General features: G+C 37.7%; 6 protein-coding genes across 15 annotated transcripts in view; 5 read left to right on the forward strand and 1 right to left on the reverse strand.

The window, feature by feature from the left end:
• LOC107268346 (cyclic nucleotide-gated cation channel alpha-3) overlaps positions 1-3746 on the forward strand; it is a gene marked incomplete at its 5' end in the record, with an annotated part of 6118 nt that extends 2372 nt beyond the window's left edge. The window contains 3 exon segments of one of the 4 annotated variants that reach the window (XM_015741033.2): positions 1673-1840; positions 2196-2534; positions 3445-3746. In XM_015741033.2, coding sequence (XP_015596519.1) covers positions 1673-1840; positions 2196-2534; positions 3445-3710 — 773 coding nt within the window. 4 annotated transcript variants of the gene reach the window in all.
• On the forward strand, positions 3711-7496 carry LOC107268344 (the record flags this gene model as incomplete). The annotated part of the gene is made up of 1 exon (XM_015741031.2): positions 3711-7496. A coding segment is annotated over one exon (843 nt), but the record flags the coding sequence as incomplete, so codon positions are not given.
• Positions 7497-10206: 2710 nt separating this feature from the next.
• LOC107268349 (elongation factor 1-alpha) lies at positions 10207-14174 on the forward strand. 2 transcript variants are annotated; one of them, XM_015741041.2, is made up of 5 exons: positions 10207-10337; positions 11636-11812; positions 12327-12935; positions 13144-13419; positions 13522-14174. In XM_015741041.2, exons 2-5 carry the CDS (start codon positions 11669-11671, stop codon positions 13876-13878), a joined length of 1386 nt encoding a protein of 461 aa, XP_015596527.1. In that variant the 5' UTR covers positions 10207-10337; positions 11636-11668; the 3' UTR covers positions 13879-14174. The 2 variants fall into 2 exon arrangements, with proteins under 2 accessions (XP_015596527.1, XP_015596528.1); XM_015741042.2 differs by having other exon boundaries at positions 10207-10277.
• Positions 14175-14591: 417 nt separating this feature from the next.
• LOC107268350 (28S ribosomal protein S14, mitochondrial) lies at positions 14592-15563 on the forward strand. The gene is made up of 3 exons (XM_015741043.2): positions 14592-14838; positions 15052-15192; positions 15270-15563. The coding sequence occupies exons 1-3, from the start codon at positions 14683-14685 to the stop codon at positions 15453-15455; spliced, it is 483 nt and encodes a 160-aa protein (XP_015596529.1). The 5' UTR covers positions 14592-14682; the 3' UTR covers positions 15456-15563.
• Positions 15564-16117: 554 nt separating this feature from the next.
• Positions 16118-19372, forward strand: LOC107268348 (gustatory receptor for sugar taste 64f). Of its 4 annotated transcripts, none has more exons than XM_025085682.1 (11): positions 16120-16235; positions 16573-16653; positions 16793-17075; positions 17151-17382; positions 17658-17793; positions 17866-18059; positions 18153-18244; positions 18337-18557; positions 18672-18837; positions 18904-18993; positions 19081-19372. In XM_025085682.1, exons 3-11 carry the CDS (start codon positions 16851-16853, stop codon positions 19144-19146), a joined length of 1422 nt encoding a protein of 473 aa, XP_024941450.1. In that variant the 5' UTR covers positions 16120-16235; positions 16573-16653; positions 16793-16850; the 3' UTR covers positions 19147-19372. The 4 variants fall into 4 exon arrangements, with proteins under 4 accessions (XP_024941449.1, XP_024941450.1, XP_024941451.1 ...); XM_025085683.1 differs by having other exon boundaries at positions 18904-18969; positions 19081-19154; XM_015741039.2 differs by having other exon boundaries at positions 18904-19086.
• Positions 19373-20269: 897 nt separating this feature from the next.
• On the reverse strand, positions 20270-24733 carry LOC107268347 (gustatory receptor for sugar taste 64f). Of its 3 annotated transcripts, none has more exons than XM_025085680.1 (11): positions 24687-24733; positions 22441-22508; positions 22156-22300; positions 21973-22091; positions 21688-21882; positions 21517-21626; positions 21259-21429; positions 20954-21114; positions 20701-20863; positions 20542-20631; positions 20270-20410 (listed from the first exon to the last, which is right to left on the reverse strand). In XM_025085680.1, the coding sequence occupies exons 3-11, from the start codon at positions 22293-22295 to the stop codon at positions 20303-20305; spliced, it is 1257 nt and encodes a 418-aa protein (XP_024941448.1). In that variant the 5' UTR covers positions 22296-22300; positions 22441-22508; positions 24687-24733; the 3' UTR covers positions 20270-20302. The 3 variants fall into 3 exon arrangements, with proteins under 3 accessions (XP_024941448.1, XP_015596524.1, XP_015596523.1); XM_015741038.2 differs by lacking the exon at positions 24687-24733 and adding an exon at positions 23487-24123 and having other exon boundaries at positions 20960-21114; XM_015741037.2 differs by lacking the exon at positions 24687-24733 and adding an exon at positions 23487-24123.
• Positions 24734-24773: the final 40 nt, after the last annotated feature.

Consider the following 24773-nt stretch of genomic DNA (forward strand, 5'->3'; position numbering starts at 1 on the left):
GGATCATCTCATCGACTTCGTCGAATACTGCTTTTCTTTTTCGTACTTTTCACCTATTTCGTAATGCCTTTCTTTCTCATACATATGTCAACGCTCTATCTTCTATCTTTCTCTATCTCATCCGCTACACGTAGTTTCGACATTTCGCCAGAGTAGATAGTAAAATACGTCACCTATAATGAAATATATATTATTGATATCACCGCCTACTGTACGTAACGAAGTACCGTTTTGATCATAAAATTTCCAGCAGTTTATTCGTTATTCGTTTTAAAAAAAATAGTTACGCAACTTTCACGCTCGTGAATTTTCAATTCCATCGCACCAAGAAAAATGCTCGCTGTTGACTCTCGAAAATTCTAATGATCCACGGTATAGCGTGAAAAATCGGAAATAAGGGAAAAAGTAAGAATGCACTTTAGCAAAATTGTCATGGCCGACGAGTATGGTTCGAGAGTGCTTCTTCAAATGTCTATTGCAAATTTCATTTTGCCATTTTCAATTTCGTCCTCCTGCCGTTACGTTTCACTCGCTCTTATTCTGCACAGTATAAATATTTTTAGCAAAATAATTCTTATCTTATCGTAATCCTTATATGATCTCGGTCCCCGTCCGATTCTCCGTACTTTGCGAAGACGTCAATTTTACAATATGGTATATTATATGCTCACTCCCTATTCCTCGTACAGTGTGTGCCATAACGAATACACCCTTTCTATACGAATCACCCCCCTTTGTCTCTTGTTGTCTCTGTCTTTGTCCGCTTTACGAATATTAACCACTATGCGTATGTGCGTAAGTCGTGCGTAATTAAATTTTGAGACCACGTATGTAGATGAAGTCCGCTTTCTAACCTCTTTATAAAAAATTAAACCCAGTAAGCGAATCCACGTGTTACATATTACACTGTCATTCATTGTAATAGTCATCCAGTAATATATATATATTTCTTTGCATCGTACAGTAGTTTTTGGAATGTTAAACAAAAAAATACAAATAAAATAAAAAACTCGATAAAATGAACGTACTCGATTTTGGGAATCGTTATATAACATTTCGCTCGCTTCTCATAATTTTATCGTAAACTTTCATTTTGGGGTTTAAAGTTGACGCGTTTTTTTTTCAAATTTTCTACTATTTATACACTTCGTCATTCGGTTCTCTACTTTCGTTGGTTGGTCCGAATTGTTGAATAGCGTTCGAATAATTTATCGTAGTGCCTACGTCATCCCGTTGGATGTTCACTTCGCGATAGCGAATGGCATTAAGGCCAGGGGCGGTATGGAAGGGAGGGTTGAACACACGGAACCCCAATCGCAGGACGGGGTTTTCACGGATTTAGCTAGTTTTTTTATTTCCTCATTTTTTTCTTTCTGTACTTTTTTCCCTCTCCCTTTTCGGAACGCGGACAAAATTTTACGCGAAAATCGCACTACGATAACGGAGTTTATTTAACTCTCGAGTATACGGATGAAATCGTGTGAGGGATGATTCAGACGGAATGGGATTTTTTTAGTGGGCGTAGGTGGTAGAGAGTTACGGGAAGTACGGACAAAGTGAGTGGGAACGAAAAAGAGAAACTAATAAAATTAAAAAAAAAAAGGGAATGTGAGCTGATGCGACGGGGAGCTTGGTGCACTCCGATAACAAATAACTGGCTGCATCGGCGCAGGTAATCGGCGAACAGCCAGCGTGCGATCGGTCGGATACAGCGATCTGTTCGTTCTCAGTAAAAAGGACATGTGGGACGTCCTTAAGGAATATCCCGCGGCCAGAGTTCGTCTAGAAGCGATCGCCGTGAAGAGGCTAGAGAAGTACAAGCGCGCGCCACTGGAAAAAGGTAAGATTTTTTAATTTGAGAAAAAACATTTTTTTTATATATTTTATATAGATATATTTTTTTCGTCGGTATTGCTGAGCACCGAAAAGTTCAGAGTAGCACATTGACTAACTTGTAAATCGATGAAATTCTCGCTGCCCGATTCGCGAACAGTTTAATTTCATGATGATGAACGTTAGCCAATGCGAAAAAGCCATTGCGCAATTTAGGGAAGAATGATAAATACCATACTTTAGCAAATGACCTGTTGCGAGCAACGCTCGATATTGATGGCCACGTTAGGCTCATAGCCCGATAGGGAGATGTAGAATGTTTTCCTGGCTATACTCGAATTCAGCTAACTCCTGGCTTTCAGCTGCAATGGGTCGCTGCCAGAGCACACCCGGCCTGATAGAGTCCCGAGGGCGCGTACCCCTTGAAGAGATGTGGATCTCGCCCATAGACGTGCGAAGTGCGCATCCTTATTCGGCTGGACATTCTCTCTTCAGTCCTACGCCCAGTCCGGTGACGTCAAGGGGCCAGCAGAGTGGTCATAGCAATAACAATAACAACACGAACAACAACAACAATACTAGAAGTATGGACAGTCCTATGAGCGCTACCAGCAGTGGTCAGAGTAGCGAAGATCCTACCGCCAGAGCACCGCAATCCGCTGCTACACAAGCATCTACTGGGAGACAGTCTACCCAATCGGGTAAGATTGCTTTAGGATATTTAAAAATTGTCATATCATACGGCCGAACCCAATGATACGTCTCGCGTCTATGAACCACGAAATTTAATTGGATGATTTTTTGTTTTTAACCTCAATACGCTCGAACGATAAAAATATGACCGCGGAGAAACGATATGGTAATATATGGGTGAGCGTAACGAGGAGACTTGCAAACCATTTGGGAAAATAGAACGTAATGGCCGTTAACCCCAATAGATAACAGAAAGTATTTAACGTTGCCCCGTGGTCGTGACTCCCCGGGTAGCCGCTGGAAAATTTAATCGATCGACACCATCATAATGGACGGCTTTGTTTTTATGGCCGCTACCCAATGTCGCAGCGACTTCGTATATCTCCTATGTTCCATGTAAAATACGTAACACACCTTTCCCAAGCACGTAACCAATTAATAATTTGCGTTCACGTACGTACACGGGCAGCGTGAAATTTCCACGGTGGAATAACTGTCAGTTGGTGCAACTATAACCAGCTGACAAACTATTCACCGAAGAATACTATCTAATTGGACAGAGCCAACTGAAACTGTGAAATTCGCCTGCACAGGAATACCATGCGCTTATTTCACATGGGAAATTTCCTATTGCTCCTCACTTCACACCAAATCAGGAAATATGTATCTGGTATATAGCGCAGCGACGATACCAACTATAATTCGCTTTGTCTCTGATGCACGTTTCAAATCAATACAGTAAATAACTAGCTGACGATACTCGATGTAGAATATCGCTTAACTTGCGAGAGTACGTATTGCAACGCTGCTATTGGGCCTAGAGAGTAGCATAACCTAACCTAACTTTTGAGCTAGCTTATACACATCAAATAACTATTGGCACATATTCTTCAAAGCTCTGTTACCTTTTGTTTTCAGGCATGACCTGCAACAGTATGACGCAACTGATGAGCGAGGGTGCCACGCCTCTTTTGGGAACCCACGAGGCCCTCCTAGCCGAAATCAAAAGACTTCGCGAGCGGCTAATATCGTTGGAAACTGAAAACGCGGCGATGAGCGTGAAGCTCAATCAACAACAATGGGAAGTGGAGCATCGTCTGGCGGAAATTGAGATGCAGATATGCGGTGCGAGCTCTACCTCCAGCATCGAGGACAATGAGCGAAACCGGGAGAGCATCATTTAACGAGAAACAAGGCCGCGGGAGCGCGGCAAAACGAAAACTGAGCGCATACGTCTTTACTTGGAGGATACAGCTGGGGGCGACGGTGGCGCCGGTGGTGGATACGACTACCAGGAAGAAATTTCCAAAGTGGAACGAAGGTCGGGATCGCGCGGGAGCGACGCTAAATCCATTGGCAGTCTCAGTCAGCACTTCTTTGAGAGTGAGGACGACGATGACGATAATCAGGATCGACGTTACTACGGAACCTGCAATGGCTATTACTCGCAGCCGGGTAGTAAATCCAATTTGTTATTGTGCACCGAGTGTGACCTCAAGACACGCACGTGTTCATACAGACCGCAGAGTTCGGTGTGTACGAGATTCGTCGAGGAGCGGCTAGACGTACGTCGGGCGTCGTATAGCACAAGCGTTCAGGAACTCGGGGACTGCGTGTCGCCTTGTCTACAGTGTAACTCCGCTGGACTTATACAGTGCGTTCATTGTAACTTTTCGGATACGAATGACGGTGATCTGATTTGCTTTCGGTGTCAGAGTGCCGAGGCTTCGGCGGCTGGTGAGATTTGTGACAGATGCGAGAGCACGGGCTGCAAGACGATATTAACGGAGGATAACAAGTGGCCAGTGGATGCTCTCGTTAAGATACAAGTTAATAATAGATCCATCGATGTAGATTCTGACGAACAATTAGAGTGTGAATCCTCGAGTTTATCCGCGGAAGTGGAACGTCTGGCGACCATCGACGAAGCCAAAGGTGACAGTGAAAATGGTGATGAGAATACTAAAAAAATAAACGGTACGCCGCGCACTAGATATCTCAATTATATGATCGTACTACTTCTGTAAATAGTAGGTAAAGAATTGATCGGTATGATGTATGAGAGACTCTTAATATGAACTTCCGTTATTATTAACGTGCCGTCGGCGACGATATAAAAGTATAACGAGTGATATGAATTTTTTTCGTCTTCAGCCGGAAGATCAACGTCAACAACGAGAATCAATTTCAGTGTGTTTCGAAATACTTGTGTTGGAGGTTCGAGGGGATGTCACGGCATCTCCGTCATGTAAATACTGCCAGATGAAATAAATTGCGCACGTTACGCGTAGAACGTAGTTAGACATATATTAATTAATGGTACAGAGAGGTTATGTTTTTTGAGGCGGTATGTTTTTCCACGCGCAATTTACACTCACGTTTGGGACCAACCTTAAACCGCCATTTGACATCGCGTTTCGCGTAAGCGTACGTGCGGTAGGCGTATTTCGAGTCCACGGGTAATTCAAAAAAAAGGAGGATCAGTGTCGTCCCTCGTAAACCGCCAAGTGTACAGGGTGTATCAGTTATCCAGATAAATTCCCTACAATAAATCTGGGACATCCTTTAACCTAAAAGCTACAATGGAACTGGCCAAGAAAATTGTACTGTGTATAGTAGGGAAGGAATTCCTTATTGTAAAAGACGTGAAACTAGCTTGTATCTTCCTGGCTAAGCAAAATGGTCGAATCAGATGGCAGAGGTTATAGACGGTACGAGACGCAGAGGAGAGAAGAGAATCGAACACTTGAAAATTTAATCTAGTACGAGTCTAGTCTTAAACTCATGTAGGTTGATAACATCGTACCACATAGGATTTTCCATGTTTTTCATTACGAACAATTATTAATTAAATACTACCATATAACGTTCACAGTCATGCTATCACTAGGCCCTCCGTGATTTGTATGATATTCATGCAAATGTTATAATAGACACTAAAGCGACTATAATAATGGAGGATAACGAAGGGTTAAATATCGGTATCTGGTAAACAATTCTACCTCGTGGCAATGGCGTAGCGTCTCGTTGAGGATATTCTAAACGATTTATTATTACAGCTTTTTTTTCGTGATGCCAAACAAGAAATTAAAATTAAAGTTTTTTTTTCAATAATAAAACACTGGTTTCGACAGTGGATTTCAACGTTCGGGATGCTACGCTCTTACATTAAGGTACCAAAAAAAATTGTATTCTACTGCCATGGTAATTTAGAATTCTCTTATATACCTGTCAGGGTTTATATACTAGACACCTCGATTCTACTGAATATATAGCACTAGTCACATCAAGAGGGACGATCGCCCCTGCGTAATCAATTATCTACGTACTAAATTAAATTTATACATATATATAGACGTGGATGGTTTATGTATTTATATGTATATCGACGTACTTAATAATTGTAGTCTTGCGAGAATGCTGTGAATGGGGACATGGTTCGACCAGGCGCCGCGAATTTTTTTCTTCAAAATTTTGGTAATTAAACCCCCAGTTGCCGACTTGCGAGATTACATTGCTAATTTTTTTTTTCAGTTTATCTCGCAACGGTCGTCCAATTGTCCTCTTAGTCGTTACAAAGAATTGGAGGCATCGTGAGACGGGAAAAGAAAAGATTTTAAAAAATGAAAAATCACTATCGCTTTCTCGAAATATGTCACGTTTTTTACACTTTAAAACGAATTTACATAATTACTAGGGAGCGAATGGGTGTGCGTGAAAAATAGACAGAGAGCTTATTTACGTGTTCCGGTGTACATGAGAAAAAATGGAATTGCGAGAGAGAAAGACGAACGCGTGTTAATGTTTGCGCGAATGAGACCTATTATCGAATTCATCTATCTTATAGCGCCCTATTATTAATTATCATTGATTTTATTCAGATATTTATTCATGTTGGAAGGAATACGCCTTCTAGTTATTCTATTGCAAGTTACGCAAAATTCTATTAAAGTTCGAAACACTTTATTCGAAGTAACGAAAGGGATATTGCAAGAAGCGCGATTTTCCTATCGGGTGGCGAGACTTTGGCAGAAAAAAGCTGAAAGATAAAGAAAAGAGGAAAAAACGAGATAAAAAATCTGTATGTTTAAACTTTCTGTCTTCCCGTCGACCCCTACACGAGGGTGGCCCATTCATTTTGTAAAGTTTCGCTGCAGAGAGCGTGGGCAGCTGTACAGTGCGAAATGTCAAATTTCGCACATTCAACGAAATTGCGGGGAAAAACAGAGGGAATTGCCAAAAGAATATCTTTACTTCTTAAAGACGTAACTAGAAGCGAAGAAAAAAATAAAGGGGCAAAAATGTATGTTTTACTATAGTAACGATCCCGGTATAATGCACTACTGTGTTTTTCATATCATGAAAATTAAAGGGAAACAAACAATGTAACAGAAAATGCCAAGAGTTAGAAGTCGAAGACGATGAAGACGACAGCTTCAGCTTTAGCATTTTAATGAACCACCATTACCTGTAATTTACTATAGTTTTATCGTACGAGTGTAACTCATGGCGACATAAGTAAAAAAAAAAGGTATTCTGTAGCCTGTACCCAAGAAAGAATCCTGATTTTGAAAAAGCATACACCTGGTATAATTCATTCACGGTTGGTACTCTCATAATTATTCTTCTTGGATCATTTTATTCTCATTATAATTTTTGATCTTTGCTATTATCTTTTTTTCTTTTCTTTCTTCCATTCATCCCAAAATCTCGTGTGTCTCGCCCTCCCTCTTAGCGATAATTGTTAACGAACGGCGGAGTGGTTTTAATTCTTGATAAGACTTTATTGAATGGTCACTCAGGAATAAAATTACAATATATTAATTAATAATTACAATATTGAATATTAACGAACGACCTTTTTGTAAATACGAAGGATAATACAAATATATAAAAAATACGAGAGATAACAATAATTCCTCCCTCTAAAAAAAAAAAAAAAATTAATTTTTTTGGGAAGGACGAAAATCTGATTAATAACATTCACCACTGTGAAAGTCTATTCCACAAATTCCGTCCCACTTTATAATCCTCTCTGATATAACGATAAATATATCATAAAGCATTATCATAAAATTATAATAACATTTTAATTGATATCCATAAACGTCTATATACATCATTTGTTTCATATACCCTGTTACACAGGTAACAGATTGATTTTTAATTAGCTAACATTTTATCGCATCCACTATTATTATATAGCCTCTATCCTGGTAACGCGAGGTATGAATCGATTTTGAAAGGGATTTATAATTTGAATATGGGGCTTCCCTCTGTCTACCTAGTAGCTTATTGCGTGCATATCAGTCAACGCTGAAGATGACCTAAGGTAACCTTGTCCTTGACTGGAAAGCCTAGGTCGAAGAACCGTTAGGTAATATTAGATAGACGGTAAGTATTAGAAGACGATAAGTACATTTGACGAACGAAGAAAACAACCATTTCAAGACAGGAGTTGGTTTCTTATGAATGTTACTCCTTTTTATTACATTTCCGAAAGAGGCATGCTATTACGAAAAAATAATATTCGAACGCTTAATATATTGAATTCAGAATAATTCTGTCAATTCGCAACTTATACGAATAATACCTTACAATTATCTGCGGGTCAAATATATATTTTGATTTATATACAATCTGTGAGGTAGAAACAAATTTTTGTCGCTTCTTACCTGGGTCTCCTTTACTTGGGTTTTACATGTTTGGTTAGCAGTTTCAGGAGAATCCTCATAGATGGCACTGATCTCTGCGCAGTCGATATATCTATTTACGTATATATACTTACGTTATATAGGAACTTACACATCAAAGCAAGTTCGTTGATGTGCAAAAGTATCTAAACACCGTTATTGGATTACCTGGTTTTGCAAGGAAGTTCGCGAATAACGTCGAGAATAGCAGGCTTAAAAAAGTTAACATCGATTCACCTCATTTATTCAGGAATTCACTCATAAACGAAGCAGAAATCCTTCAACTATTAATCCTTGACTGTATCGATCCATTGTACTAACGAAAAATACCAACAGAGCAGTCATTCAAAGTTTCCATTCTCGTGTATCAATCAGTTCTCGTTATTTCTAACCTCTAAGAAATAACACGTTTTCAATGTCTTCTTTTTCAACGTTTCTAGGTATACAGTATATGTATATAGAGTATATGTATATAGAGTACATCGAACGCAGCGTCATCTATTCTACGAAAATGTGTTCTGCATGTATTGACGATTTAATTCGATAAGGTATTTCACAACATTGAGCAATTTCGCGTCATCATTTTTGTTTTCATATATTGTCACACGTTATGACATCAACGTCAAGTGGGTATTTGTATTACATTAATTTTGAAAATAAAGTTCCTGTTCACGATAAATTGTATTTCAAAAATATTATGGAAATTTGATCCTTCCCTATAAATACTGTTACCGTGTGTCAACTGATCGATCATGACTTGGAAATACAGATAATAATTGTATAGATCCACTCTGCGGTAACAGGTGGCCAAGTCAACATTTCCGGCACATGCGTGGCACTCGTGTCATTCTGGTGTCTACGTAAGCTCGCTTGCTGCAACAAGTGCAAATCAATTTAAATTGTCTAGCTGATATCTTCGTTGGTATCGTGCAGGACCGACATGTAACCTAAGGAAACCTGAGACTTCATGAGTTCGGAATGCCATTGTCGCCGCCAGATGGGAACTGGACCGCTTCTCGGTTGCTGGATGCAACGCAGGGCCGTGTCGTTCATTGCTAACCGATTCCTACCCATCTTGTCATAAAAATGAAACCCATTAAATCGTAGTAAATTTATCGATTAATAATAATTTTACTGAGTAAATTAAGAAAATGTATATAACAGAAATGTCAAGAAATTTAAGGATCATTCTAACGACAAACACCATACTGATGAAATACCAGACGTTATTTTTTTAACACTTGGACATTCATACATAAATTCTACCCAGTCTACGACATTATAATAATTTAATAGCTTCGTCAATTAGATGAACTTTAGTTAATAGTTGTACATAAATGCTAGAAGATTGGTGTTGGGTAGCTGGTTCGGCCCTGGAATATCAGTGTAACCGTTATTATGCGGTGGAAAGAGTAAATGGATCGCAGCTGAATATATATTACACGTTACGATTACCATTGATAGAAGAATTTGAAATAATAATTTTAGCATTGACATATCCTACAATAAATCAACGTACATACTAAGAAGAATAAAACAATAACACAGTAAGTGTTGTCAATTTGAGTACGACACCTCGCCATAGAAAATTTCTCTTATTTTCGAAAGAGATTTGATAGATTCAAGATTAAGCCATTGAACTCAAAATATTAAATTGAATGCATCTCGGACAACCGTTCTCTTGATCGGAATATCACATACACGTAAAGCAATCTGTTATACATATATGTATACAGGAGTTTCGGCACGCCTGTCGTTGCTGCGTAACCGTAGTCTCGTACCCAAAGTCTTCTCATGGGACTGTAAACGTTCTGTAGCTGGAATATTTCTTGATCAATTCACGAAGTAAAGTTTATGTTTAAATTATATTAAATATTCATTTTTTCTCAATCTAGTCTTATGTATTTCGTAATATACAGTAAGTTTTTCTGATTTTATATATTTCCATAATGCTCTAAGATCAATAGGATGGCGCCACTGATCTCGAGGCTTTGGTCGGGAAGCCGTATGCGCATGTCAGTTCACTTGGACGATCTCTTTCTGTCGTGGCATCTGGAGGTGAGTGGTTGTGCGTGCCTTTCGCGCATTTGGATAATCCGAAAATTTCGTCAGCAAGCAGTAAGCATCGGTCGCCATATACACAAAATAACGACAGCCGTTTTCGTGCAGATTCGCGGAGTGCCAATCATTTTTTGAAAAGGTTCCATTATCTTTGTGAAAACCTTTGTAAAATCTTAGAACGCGTGGTCGAAGACTTAGCCGGTTGTTCTATACGACCGCATGCGATTCCGAGATATTAATTCCTTTCAATATGGTTACACTATTGGTTCTGTTTGTGTTTGGGATTATTTTTTTGTGGCAAATGATCATTATTTTAGAAGAAGGATAAGAATCATGAAGTCGTGATATCTACAGTTTAGATATTCTTTGCCTGTTCTTCCTATCATTTTCGATCTTCCATCGAAAGGAGTAATGGCGGTTGCTTGTCAATTTGTGAGAGTCTGAGTCTTTCCTCTTCTCGTGCGATGTTTTCACTGTGAGCGATTGAGGTATCGTGAGAAATGTATTATGACAAACGGGAATAATTAAATCGGTTCGTGAATATTTTGCTTCATGGAAAAGTGCCGGGGACGACTCGGAGAGAATTTAATTTCATTAATCATGAATATATCGCGTGCCTACTGAAGATACTATTTATGGCGCAAGAGATACTTCGTTTTTTTATTTTGAGCATCGTAATTTCCGTGTGTGTAGTGTGATAAGATTTTTTGTTTAAGAAAAAAAGTGATTTTTACATTGTTCATTTTTTGTATTGATAAAATTTGCAGTCTTACAACACATTAACAGTACTCTCGATGAATTTGATTTAAAACAGAAATCATACGGTCGTATAGAGATTACAAAAGAAAGTAAAGAAAACGTAGGAAAGATCACCTATCTTCTTTCAAGACATCTTGAATTTCCTTGTTTCGATGATTAATCATTCAACTGCGTTTTCTATCTGGTTTTCTCCATCTTGAAGAAGAAAAGCGAGACCTCTGAATCGATTGGCAACTTATCGATTATGTTGGAAAAAATGAAATGTCTAAAATCAAGAAGGGGCAAATGGGCGACGCCGGGCGTCGTAAAATTGTAGGGCGACGTCGCGTCGACTAACACAAAATGGCTGCCGCTAACGTTCTTGAATCCTAACCGGCTGCCACGTGGACATTGAACAAAGAAAATTCTGGTCTTTTTTTGTTGAAAACGTTAACAATTATTTTTGGCTACTTGTAAAGGAGTAAAAATTCATCTCGTAAAAGTTTCCTTGTGGCATGGACTTCATTATAGTTAAACTTTTAGGTTATGTTGCGTAATGAGGATGACCATATTTATTCAAAACCACTTCAATATGCATGTTTTTTTTTAATTTACAGTTTTGACCAGACTAGTACCAACAGGCATACATCATGGGAAAGGAGAAGATTCATATTAACATCGTCGTCATCGGACACGTCGATTCCGGCAAGTCCACCACCACCGGTCATTTGATCTACAAATGCGGTGGAATTGACAAACGTACCATTGAAAAATTCGAGAAGGAAGCTCATGAGGTAACCGTCATAACAGTTATTCTTTATATCTAATTCTGTTTTTCATTTTTATCCAATTGCTCCAATGATTTGAATATACCTGAATTCATTGAATCAATAATGACTCATCTATGATTTAGATTTTAGATGATGAGATGTTGATCTTATTCTTATTTAACATCTTGCATAACATAATATTGACAGTATTCACTGTAACATTGGGTTATAACATCATGTCATCTTGCAATAACATTCACCTGGGATCAATAAACAAGCACACATTTTGGGTGATATAACAATGATAAAGCTAACAATTTGGAGTAATTGGAATGAACATTAGATTATATGTTGTAGAAATATTTTGAAATAATTTGGTACTATGATGATAAAATTACTAATCATTCGCGGTTTCCACCGGAGGATCGTTGGGTCTGTTGATGGCAGTATGCGTCTGAGTGCCATCTATGGATACCAAAAAATTTTTGTATTATTTTAAAATTTGAAGATTTGAGAATTAATGATTTTCTCTTTTCAGATGGGTAAGAGTTCCTTCAAGTACGCTTGGGTTTTGGACAAATTGAAGGCCGAGCGTGAACGTGGTATCACCATTGACATTGCTCTCTGGAAATTCGAGACGGCCAAGTATTACGTGACCATCATCGATGCTCCTGGACACAGAGATTTCATCAAGAACATGATCACGGGAACGAGTCAGGCCGATTGTGCTGTGCTAATTGTGGCAGCTGGTACTGGAGAGTTCGAGGCGGGTATCTCGAAGAACGGACAGACCCGTGAGCACGCACTTCTTGCTTTCACCCTGGGTGTCAAGCAGCTCATCGTCGGTGTCAACAAGATGGACTTCACCACACCCCCATACTCTGAGGCTCGTTACGAGGAAATCAAGAAGGAAGTATCGTCATACATCAAGAAGATTGGTTACAACCCATCTGCTGTTGCCTTCGTTCCCATTTCCGGATGGAACGGCGACAACATGTTGGAGCCCTCCGCCAAAATGCCATGGTTCAAGGGATGGACTGTGGAACGTAAGGAAGGCAAGGTTGAAGGAAAAACCCTCATTGAGGCCCTAGACGCTATCCTTCCACCTTCCAGGCCCACCGACAAGCCCCTGCGTCTTCCTCTCCAGGTAAAGAAAAAAGAAACTATACCCTGGCTATTGTAGCTGTAGTTGAACGATTTTAACATGATGATACAATGTTTTATTCATTCGCGGTTTCCACCGGAGGATTGTGCAATCCATTGACGGCTGAATGCGTCTGATCTGTTGTTGAAAAATTTAATTTTTTTTTCGCTTTATAAGCGGTTGTCTTTATTGTATTTTCATTGTATTTTAGGACGTATACAAGATTGGTGGTATTGGAACAGTACCCGTTGGTCGTGTGGAGACTGGTGTCTTGAAACCCTCTATGGTGGTGACTTTCGCTCCCGCTGGAATCACTACTGAAGTCAAGTCCGTCGAAATGCATCACGAGGCCTTGACGGAAGCTGTTCCCGGAGATAATGTTGGTTTCAACGTCAAGAGCGTCTCCGTGAAGGAATTGCGTCGTGGATACGTCGCTGGAGACTCCAAAAACAATCCACCCAAGGGTGCTGCTGACTTCACTGCACAGGTCAGTATCTTTAATTACAAATTCGTGATATGTCAGTCGTCAATATCAACATATTTAAATATCCATAATGAAAATATATTAATTCTTAAATTTTATGCTTAGGTCATCGTGCTGAACCACCCTGGTCAGATTAGCAACGGATACACGCCCGTGTTGGATTGCCACACGGCACACATTGCGTGCAAGTTCGCAGAGATCAAGGAGAAGTGCGACCGTCGTACCGGCAAAACTACCGAGGAGAACCCGAAGGCAATCAAGTCCGGTGACGCAGCCATCGTCAATCTGGTGCCCAGCAAGCCCATGTGCGTCGAGGCTTTCCAGGAGTTCCCTCCCCTGGGTCGTTTCGCCGTTCGTGACATGCGTCAGACTGTCGCCGTGGGCGTTATCAAGGCGGTGAATTTCAAGGATGCGACGGGCAAGACGACCAAGGCTGCCGAGAAGGCCCAGAAAAAGAAATAACCAGCTTCCGCGGATACGAGCCGCCGGGTGGACGCCGGATCATGGTAGCCGAGGCAGTTTGCCCTCTGCCAGCCCGTTGCTCGATTCACGGAGCATTTCGACGGATTTTCCATCGAAAAGAATTCCGGAGGAAAGGCCACGGACGAGCCCTGTGCTGGCCGGGATGGCAAACTATCTTGGATCGCGGTACATCAACAACAACAACAAAAACAACAAACATCATAATTTAGCTCGGCTTAATTATATTTTCTAATTATTATACGGAAATAATAAATCCTATATCTGCGATACTCTAAGACATACGTACCCCAGTCTTTCTTCATTATGTAATACTTTCGATCGTCGCTCACTTAGTTCATAAATGATAATAATTTTTCATTTGTCTCCATCGCTTTAACGAGATCTTACTTTTTTCAATTCTTTATCTTGTAGTCGATTTAACCTTCGTTTTCCTTTACTATATGTTGAGACTTATCACGTAGATCTTGTGCAAGCTATCGTAGGGGATTTTTATTAGGACTGACTGTTATTTCATTTTCCACAAAGAGATTCGGACTGCGCCAACATTCTGATCAATATGTTACTTCCTTTTTAATACGGCATGCCCGATGTCTTAGACCGCGGTTCTGTCTGGGAAGAGAACGGTTTTTAACAGTTTTCTGTATATACATATAAATAAAGGTTGAGACACGAGGTCTGCGATGAATAAAGAGAACTGAGAACTGATCATTTTATTTTATTCTTAAATAATCCCAAAATCGTTTCCCATTACGGTAACTTGTCTTTGACCATAATTTATCACTTATGCAACTAACTGGCTTAAACTTCTGTGACAGTAGATTCTCTATAAATATTTTGAAGCAGACAGCCAGTACACAGCGAAAGATGGCGGCGCTTGGTCAGGGCGTCTCGTCGCTCACAAAATTTATATGGAGAAGCCCAGATCTTGCAGGATATGGCGTAAGTACCAAAGAAAAGTATATAAAGTAAATATTTAATATTGTCAAATTATAAATTAAAATATTTTATCCTGTAGATATATTGCTATACCCAATACCATAATATAACCTTTAAATTTCTATTTGCTCCAGTAGCTGTAAACTAAATATACAAACAATACAATTTTCGTAATTATATACAAAAGATATGTATTATAATAAAAATATTTTGCAGTTTCAACAAGTGCGAAACAAATGGGCTGATTGGAAAATGATTCGCGATGTGAAACGTCGTAAATGCGTTCAGGAACATTGTACCGACCGGGTACGCGTACTTGCCCTCAAAAGGAACAACGTTCTTCCACCAGAGATAAGAGTACGTTAAAAAGAATGTCATTCGGATAACTGAAGTAACAGTGATATCCTATGTTAATCATCTTGTGCATTGTGCAGGAAATTGCAAGCAAGGAAATGGATGAAAACTTTCCAAGGAATTCCGCACCCTGCAGGATCACATTTCGGTGCGCCCTGACATCTCGTCCTCGTGGTGTTGTATACAGATGGCGATTATCAAGAATAGTATTTCGTGACCTGGCAGACCACAATTTATTGTCAGGAGTACAAAGGGCTATGTGGTAGTGGTACTGTTATTTATCCTTAGTTATTTAATTCGATGGAAAGTGCCAGTGTACTGAAAGTAAAAAAAGGAATAAAATCGATCCATCGCAATCGATCGACTGTTTTGGACTTTTATGATCCGCATGAATAATATAAAGGATTAGCGCCTATTTAATTCTTTGTCCTAATTATTGGTAGGTTTGTCGCTATTCGTATGTATCTGAAAACAATTTTTGAACTGACAGAAAGTCAATCGGCACGCAAATTTTCATGTTAATAATCGGATGTGGCTAGTTTACCGAGTCCAATAACATGTTTTTCACTACAATTTCTAATCGACGTGTTAGGCGTCTGACAATGCCGATGCATATTTTATGGTAGAAATAACGCTCGTTCAATCTAGATACTTTAGTCTGTTTGAAAATCAGAAAATGTATTCACTAATACAGAATACAGTATATAATAAAATCGCACTAGGTATACGTAGCTGTACTTGAGGAATCTTAAGAACGTGTTAATTATAAAGAAACAGATTGTTATGTTAATTTTCTTCCTTAATTGTAAATAATAATCTATCCTACGTGTGATTTGGAGAGAAGCGTGCGTATAAGTGACGAGTTCTATCTAATCACACATGCAATCTGTATTTATATTTAACGGCGGCACTACAGTGGTTAGTATGAAACTTCAATTTGCTACGATATCAGCCTTATTGCGTTATACTAGTTACACCAATCCTGATCGCTTGGCATAGTAGTGTCATTAAATTTCCAAGAGAAACACATTGTCCGAATAATAGAGGTATATATAGTCATAACAGTGATTCGTTGTCAGTGGTATAATAGAATAAGGAATTTATAAGTCTTGTCAAACATAAAAATGGGGTATGTTCTGAAAATAGTGTGAATTTTTTCTCACGTAAGGAATATCGTAATTCATTAGTATACTAGATTTGTGGATGGGAAAGAAATACAAAAAATTGAAACCATCCGTCAGTTTCAAGTAACGTGACGTAAATATGTCGTAAATCGATAATTAATATGAGAATCCGAACTGGCTATGCTCTGCGCTTGATAAAATATTCATTAGCTCTTGGGCGTTGTTTTTCTTTTTTTTTTTTCTTTCTCTTTGGCACCAGGTTCCGTTCTGAGATCATTCTTCTACCGCGAAGTTTGTACGATGAGCCTGGTGGGAAATAATAAATAAGTGAATTATTGAAGTAAGTATAATAGAAAGGAAGAGGACTACGTGGACGTAGGTAGTTCCTTGGGATTTGAACTCTGAGGATTTGGGACGAAAAGTCATATGACGTTGGTAGTAATGAGAAAAATTGTCATCTAATACATTTAATTCGTTAGGAGAGAGTAAAATTCGTACGGGACGTTTTTAATTCGACCAAACATCACTTTGGCGACTATGATGACAGTGAAAATGAAGGAGGGGTTTGAGGTGGATGGTATGAAAATAGGTAAAGTAACGTCAAGAAAAGTTTGGCCATTAATGACGTCGCAAGAGACCAGAAATTGTCTTGGAAGAATTCGACTTCATGCTTTGAATCGATCTGGTCCACGTGCTGCATCAAAATCAAGATCATTCTTACGGGCTGCCCTCGAAAATCCTGCTGATCCTATCGACCGCAATGTAAGTTGAAGAATTGTAAAAATTTATTTTACGAATTCGCCTTTGTCTCTTAAAAATGTTTTCTTTTTCTTTAAGCCGAACGAGACTTTCCATTGTGCCATAGGACCTATTCTGATAATAGCTCAAGTCTTCGGGCTGTTTCCGGTCATGGGAATAAGTTCCCCTTCGCCAAAGAATTTGGCATATTCAAGGAGATCGGCTCGCACCATCTACTCCTTGATAGTGATCATCTCTATTGCCGTAATGGCAGGGTTTTCGATAATGCACATGCTGAAGACTCTGAAAGCTGAAGCTTTTGAATTGAAAGGTGATAAAAGTCTATTACGATGCGTGCTTTGCTGTAGTTTAGATCAGCATCCTGTTATATGAGCTTTTTTTATTTGACTTTTGCAAAATATAGATTAATCGTACACGCACGCTTTCACAGGCTGCTCCTAGATAAAGAGACAGCCCTGATGGATAAGAATAATCTATAGCGAATAATGAGTCATATTATTAAGCTATACGAAGCGTACTTTATTACGGTTTTATTGCTATTACCCAGTATTAATTTTGTAAATTGTTTTCATCTAACGATTATAGGTGGAATTACATCGGCTACGTCAGGTGCTGTTTTTTATGGGAACAGTCTAATAGGTGCCGTCATTTTTCTATGGCTGGCACCACACTGGGTGGTTTTACAACAGGATTGGCGAGCGATGGAAAGACTTATTAACAGGTATATCAAATTATTAATTATCCTTTTCACTATTATCCTTGCTTTGACAATTATCATTTATTCAACTTACAGGCTGGGACATCCGAAACTACGTTGGAAGTTCAAAATAATAACCGGAATTGTTTTACTGCTTGCTTTGATTGAACACCTGGTCAGCATTGTAACAAACACAATAGGATTTACATATGAGAAAACTGAAAACTCAACAATAGAACATTTCTTACACTTCTACTCGGCAACGTCTCACCCATTCATTCTCAGCAGCTGTAAGCAGAGCATTTGCCATTTTCGTACGACTAATTAAAACTATTGCAGATATAAGGTATGTAATGAAAGATTCTCTGCTTTTATTATTTTAGTGGATTACAATATCGCTCTTGGAATATTTCTATTTATAATCAGTAAATTCGCAACGTTCGTATGGAACTTTACTGACATATTCGTTATGCTGGTGCGTCAATGATTTTTCATTATCAATATCTTATGTCTTTCCCAACAGACAAATTGTAAAAGATTTTTTATAAAATTGTCAAATCCTATTAGATATCGACAGGTCTGGCAGAATGGTACAAGACTCTTAACGAAAGTCTCATCAGTACTATTGGTTGTCATAAAACATTATCGGAATGGCAAGCCCTTCGCGAATATTATGCGAGCTTAAGCTTACTTGTGAAACAAGTGGATACCTATATATCACCAATAATATTATTATCTTTTGCCAATAACCTATATTTTATCTGTCTTCAACTACTCAACGGACTCTAGTGAGTGTATATTTCATATACAATGTATATTTGTATATATATATATCTATACAGACTATTCCAAATGAGCAGTAAAGGGGAGTAAGACTATTGTTGTTTTATTGTTAATAAAAGTCCTACCGACAATGGTCTACTAAGTAACCTGTACTACTTTGGGTCATTTGTATTTATGGTAACGAGAACTGTGACTGTCACTTTATTGGTAGCTAGGATTAATGATCAATCAAAGCTGGCATTACCAGTTCTTTACAATTGTCCAGCATCCACCTATTGCATGGAGGTAAGGAAAGTCCTTAAGGTATGCTGAGTCTTGTATTTATCTATAAAGAGTATTAATTGTATATAGGCACAGAGACTTCAGCAGCAACTGTCCAGTGACGACATAGCTCTGACCGGACTTCGTTTCTTCTCGGTAACCAGAAACTTTATGTTGGCGGTTCGTATGTTTGTCGTACTGTTGATATTGAGAAAATGTATTTTAGGATTTATAAGAGTGTATAAACGTTAAATTTTCTTTTGACAGGTGGCTGGTGCTATCGCTACTTACGAATTGGTTTTACTGCAGTTCAACGTAGCTATGAATAAATGATTAAGGAGAATATGAAGAAATGCTTAATAGATTTGGAAAAATAATGCATTTAATTGTCATGTCATAAATATTCGAGGAACTTTGACAGGAAGATCAATGCGTTTAGATTATTTAATTATCAATCCTGAATAAACGTCCTTTTAGTTTCCATGGAGATGCTTCGTTCGAGAAATTATGAGAATTTAGAGCACTGAAAAGTTATAAAATGAAAATACAAAGAACAGAGTAACATATTGGGATTTCGTTATGTAATTTTTCGATAATCTTCCTTTGCCAATACAGCCATTGTGTACCATTAGTTTCCGGTAGTTTAGAATGTCCAGTTTAAAGGACTAAAACAAAAAGAATATAAAATATTCTACGAGCGAGATTTGAATCTTTTAAAAAGTTAATTCCCAAAGAAATCTTTTCGATTGAAATTCAAAACGATATTGCAATACAAATATACAATTACCATTAATCAGCTGACTGGTACTGACGCATATAGGCGCAAACAAATTTCGTGCAAAGTGATAATAACGCATATGTGCACACATTGAATAACTTTGATAAATTCTTGTGAATTTTGACGAAACTCGGTGTACATGAGTTTTTTGGGCCGCTGATTACGAATCTGAATTAAAAATTGGGAAATTCATAATGGCGAATTCAGATTGTTAACCCCCAGTTAACTCGTTAATATATCAGCTACATCGACAAGCTTGATAACTTCTTAGGTACTAAAATGAAAATGAAAATAAAAAAATATTTATCTACAAAATAATGAAAATCTTTATCGCCTAACAGAGATACAGCGTGATGAAGAAGACAGAACGGTTATACAGGACATATAAAAGTGGAGATTTCGTGCTATAAATTATACGTTTCTTACTCACTGTACAATACGGCCTACACAGAGTCATAAGAAATACTAAATTAAATCTTAAGTGCTATGAAAAATTAAAAAGAACAGTAATCTACAGTGTGATAAATATTATTACAAATATAATAGGAATAGAGAAATCGAATTACAGAATAGAAGAGCATCGGTTTCTCAAAAACTGCAAATATTCTAATGTAACTGACAGTAAAGGACAGATTGAAGTAGAGCAAACAGAAAGCTCTCTTTTTATACAATTTGTCCCTCTTTAACTCGCAGAACGAAAATTCGAGCTTTTTACTTCACTCCGCAAGCATCGGTGAAATTTATGGAGGCAGGATCAGTTTGTTGTACCGTATTAAATTGGACGAGTACCAATTCATAAGTGACAATTGTTCCAGCAATCTGTATAAAAAAATCACAAAATACATTCTATCAATATTCGTACCGTTAATTTTGAGTTAAACAAAATTAAACAATTTTTTTTTTTCTTTACACAAAAATATCGCAAATCTGCTGTTTACGAAACTACTTACTGTCAGAACGAGACTGCGCGTTATCGAGAAGAATTTCATACCGGTTATACTTATACTGTCAGTAGTGACCTGCGTCAAAAATCTTACCACCTGTAACAAGTGTTTTTCTTTTTTTATTTAAAAAATCTTCATATTTTTATACATTCAAGTGTTTATTACCTCAATCGAATAACTGCTGTCGGGTACGCTGTAAAGGATCGGCGCTGGTAATAAGGACTCGTCATGTACAGAGGCAGCATACAAGGACACTGCAGCAGTCCTAACAATAAGAAATCCAAAGGAAAACCAGAAGTAGGCTGTTTGTATCGTGTCTCTCGTTGGACTGAGAGAAGAAAAAAAAATATCAAATTACAGAAAATATTTCTATAAGGACAATTTTTTTTAGTGTAGCTCATCTGCCTGTGATACTTACACATACCTAAATGAATTGAGAAGCTGGATACAAATGAAGTATAAGTTACTGGCGAATGATAACAAAACGATATACGATATGTGTCCATCGACTCTTCTTGTCAGGCTGGCCAATTTATTGTAATCGCTTCTAGCTTCGGACCACCATTTCGCCGGCATGGCCTTGGAATGAAAGCGTCAATTAATTATAAGAAATTGTACGAAGTATGATGAATTAAAAAAGTATGCAAAAATATTTTTAACAAGATCCTCGTATATATTTATACAGAGATTCGTCTTATGGGTCATTTTATAAATCATCGTTACCTTCCCGCGAACCTCGTACAGCCTCTTATTCAATTGGCGAAATTGATCCGCCAATGCAAAGCTCATAAGTACCAAAAATAAATCCATGAAATTCCAAGAGAAGGTACTAAGAGAATTTACAATCTGCACCAGTATGCTTTTCCAATGAGCGTAAGAGGTCGCTCCAAATACCTGTGGTAAGAGTAAAAGCTAATTGTATGGATTTTAATTAATTTTAGTGCCACGTTCATATTACTTAATTAGCATTGCCATTTTTACCTGAGGAAATTGAGATTGAAAGTAGGTAGAAACGATGTTAGTGTCGCCACGTAATTTAGCGCATTCCAGGGCATTTTTATACCCAGCCAAAACGGACAGTACATGTTCGACTAGTGAATAAAAAAAAATCAAAATTTTACACAGATTTTAATTTTTTTTTTTAATACTCACACAATGCCAAGGTCATCACGGTTACTGTCATTAGTCGAAATTTAAATGCCAAACTGATTTTTGAAGTTCTCCTATATCGAGATGACAATTCACGTTCGACTTCTTCCCAAGCCATACTTAAGCATGGCCAATGCTTGGCAAGCCGGAGGAATAATAACGAAGCGATACAGGTGCTTCCGAAGAAGACAATATTCGCTAAAAATTATTGTTGTGAAAAGTATCGTTACCGTTATAACTTACAAATTTTTTTTTTTATTATAATAATATACTTCTACAACGGCGTACTAGTTTTTGTCGAAGTGATTCCAGTTACAGATAGTCTCAGCATACTGCAAATATACAATATTCCAGCGCCAATTAATGATATGAACTGGTAAAGGATTCTTGGACTTCTCCAGCTGAATCTAAAATCAGGTTAACGTCCTTTAAAATAGCGTTATTCGATTACTACCTTAATTGATAACTTACTTGAGGCACGATGCATCTTTGGAATACACTCCACTAACGGGTACCAAAGCGAAGCACTGTGCCAGTACCATAATCGGTTTTAGAGCCGAATACAAACTGTCTGTAGTCTTATTAAAATTACCAGGCTGTACAATAGGCATTGTTACTGTCAGAAAAATGTATTGTTATTAATAAAAAATTCATCGATTCCAATTATAAATCGAACGATAATATTCATTGATAGAAAATTTTTATCCTAGCAGTAATAATCGGAACAAATTTTTCTTTTTAATTATACACACTTACTATTAAATGGAACATTGGTGTTTTTGTACAGATCTTTTCTCCCGAAAAATATATCGGCTTTGGATACTCTGAAAAAAATATTAACGCTGTATCAAATGGACTTGATGTACTCGAAGTTGTATAGCGACGAAATTCAAGACTGTATTCTTTTGTTGTGCGTGAATAATCTCTAATAGTTGATACAGTGAATTAATTTTTGGCCTGATAATAACTAACCCATATTTTGTATGATACGTGTATGCGAGATATAACCGAGTCTCGTTCATATTCAATACAAATGAAAGAACGTGATTAATGGTGGCGAACACCAAAGTGTAAATAGAATATGCCCAGATAATTGTCGCAATTATTTCAACGGGATTCTCGGTGAAAATGCGAAAATAGAAATTAGTAAATTTTTAATGGATAAAGATACGATACAGTAAGTAACTTTTTTTTGTTATAAAGAAAAAGCGAAAATCTTCTGCGAAACGTCCTGTAAAAAAATCTATGATAATTCACAAGAATAAAAATTAAACAGCCAATGGCAACAATTAATTTTTCAAAAAAAAAAAGAATGTTCATGTCGTTAATAAAAATAATATAAAGCTCAAGTATACACTATTTCAACGTGATTCTCGGTGAAAATACGAAAATAGAAATTAGTAAATTTTTAATGGATAAAGATACGATACAGTAAGTAACTTTTTTTGTTATAAAGAAAAAGCGAAAATCTTCTGCGAAACGTCCTGTAAAAAAATCTATGATAATTCACAAGAATAAAAATTAAACAGCCAATGGCAACCACTAATTTTTCATAAATAAAAAGAATGTTCGTGTCGTTAATAAAAATAATACAAAGCTCAAGTATACACTTGAGTGCAACGGATAAATAATTCACGTAATAAAGATCATCTGACATGCGACAAACATACAAAAAAAAATTGCCTCGTGCAGCCCTGAATGAAATGCCGAATAAACACGAGGAATTGCATGTATCTAGATGGAACGAGCAGGACCTACTTTCTTACGGAGCAGTGACGTGTTCCAAAAGTGCAAAAACTTACTCGATTTGAACGGACGGAATTTGGAAATCCTCGGCAGCGGCAACTTTCCAGGTGTGAGTTGGCATAACGCTATGCTTATTTTGACCACGAGAAGATTTCATATTCTGGATTCGTTCATGAGTCTATTTAATGAGCACCTTTCAGACGGGGTTGGTAGGAAAGTCAAGAAAAGCATGAATAACTATTGCTGATTGATGGTAATAAAAAAACGGAAATGAAAAAAAAGTGTATTTATCGTGTTCGTAAATACACGAGATTTGTCCGTTTTATGTATTATATATCCGAGTTAAGAAAATTTATTAAAATCCTCAGGGCTCTAGATCCTGAAGTTCTGAGTGCGAAAACAGACTGCCGGCTGGTAGGATTGGTCGAGGGTGCTTTCCAACCAGCGATTAGTCTTGCCAACTCCTGGATGGCATGTAAATGACATGTGTGTCGAGCAACGAAGACGTCTGTGTACGTCAGCGGGGTTGTCTATGTATCAGATGTTCGTGACGAACTGTGTTCAACACTGTTCAACTCTTCTCCCTTGCTGTGCTTATGTACCCATCGCACTTGCAGGGGTGCTCAACCGATTTAAAAAAATAATCAAGATCAAAAGGTAAATATACTAGATGTGTAAGCATGAGGGTTCACGTAATAGGAATACGATTACTCATTTAGATTCTTATCTGTGATATTTTTTTATAAAAATAAAAAAAATTATTATCAAAGGTATATATACATATATATGAAATTGATTCAGCACTCGTACATTCATTATGCAGTAAAGACATGTGCATTGATAAGGACACTTATGACGTTCCTGCTTGGATTTTTTCATATTACGTGTACGAAGTAAATAAAATGAGGGTAAACATTCGTCCATAATAAATTGATAATATATATGGTTAACGAGGAGAAGATGAGAATACAAATTTTTTTAAGCTTCTGTATTTCCTTGGAATTAAATAATCTAACTTTAAAAATAAATATGTCAGGAAAGAATACGTGTCCTGTCAACGGGTTGATCAAACAGACCGTTCTTTTTCTCATGAATAATTGACTGTTCACGCCATGGAATATACTTACTTGATACGTGCCAATAGCGTTGATAGCCATATTATCGATATTAAGTACGTATTATATGGATGTGGGCACATATGTGTTTCTACGTAACATGCGAATATTATATCGTATCAGGGTAATATTCCGACCTACCCAATATTATCCGTTTCCGAGTCTCCCGGACGACCGATAATCGTGTTTATGAGTGAAAATCTAGGTGATAATGGATTCTCAGGGACG

The sequence above is a fragment of the Cephus cinctus genome, unplaced genomic scaffold (genome assembly GCF_000341935.2).
Source record: "Cephus cinctus unplaced genomic scaffold, Ccin1 Ccin1_scaffold0525, whole genome shotgun sequence".
NCBI lineage: Eukaryota > Metazoa > Arthropoda > Insecta > Hymenoptera > Cephidae > Cephus > Cephus cinctus.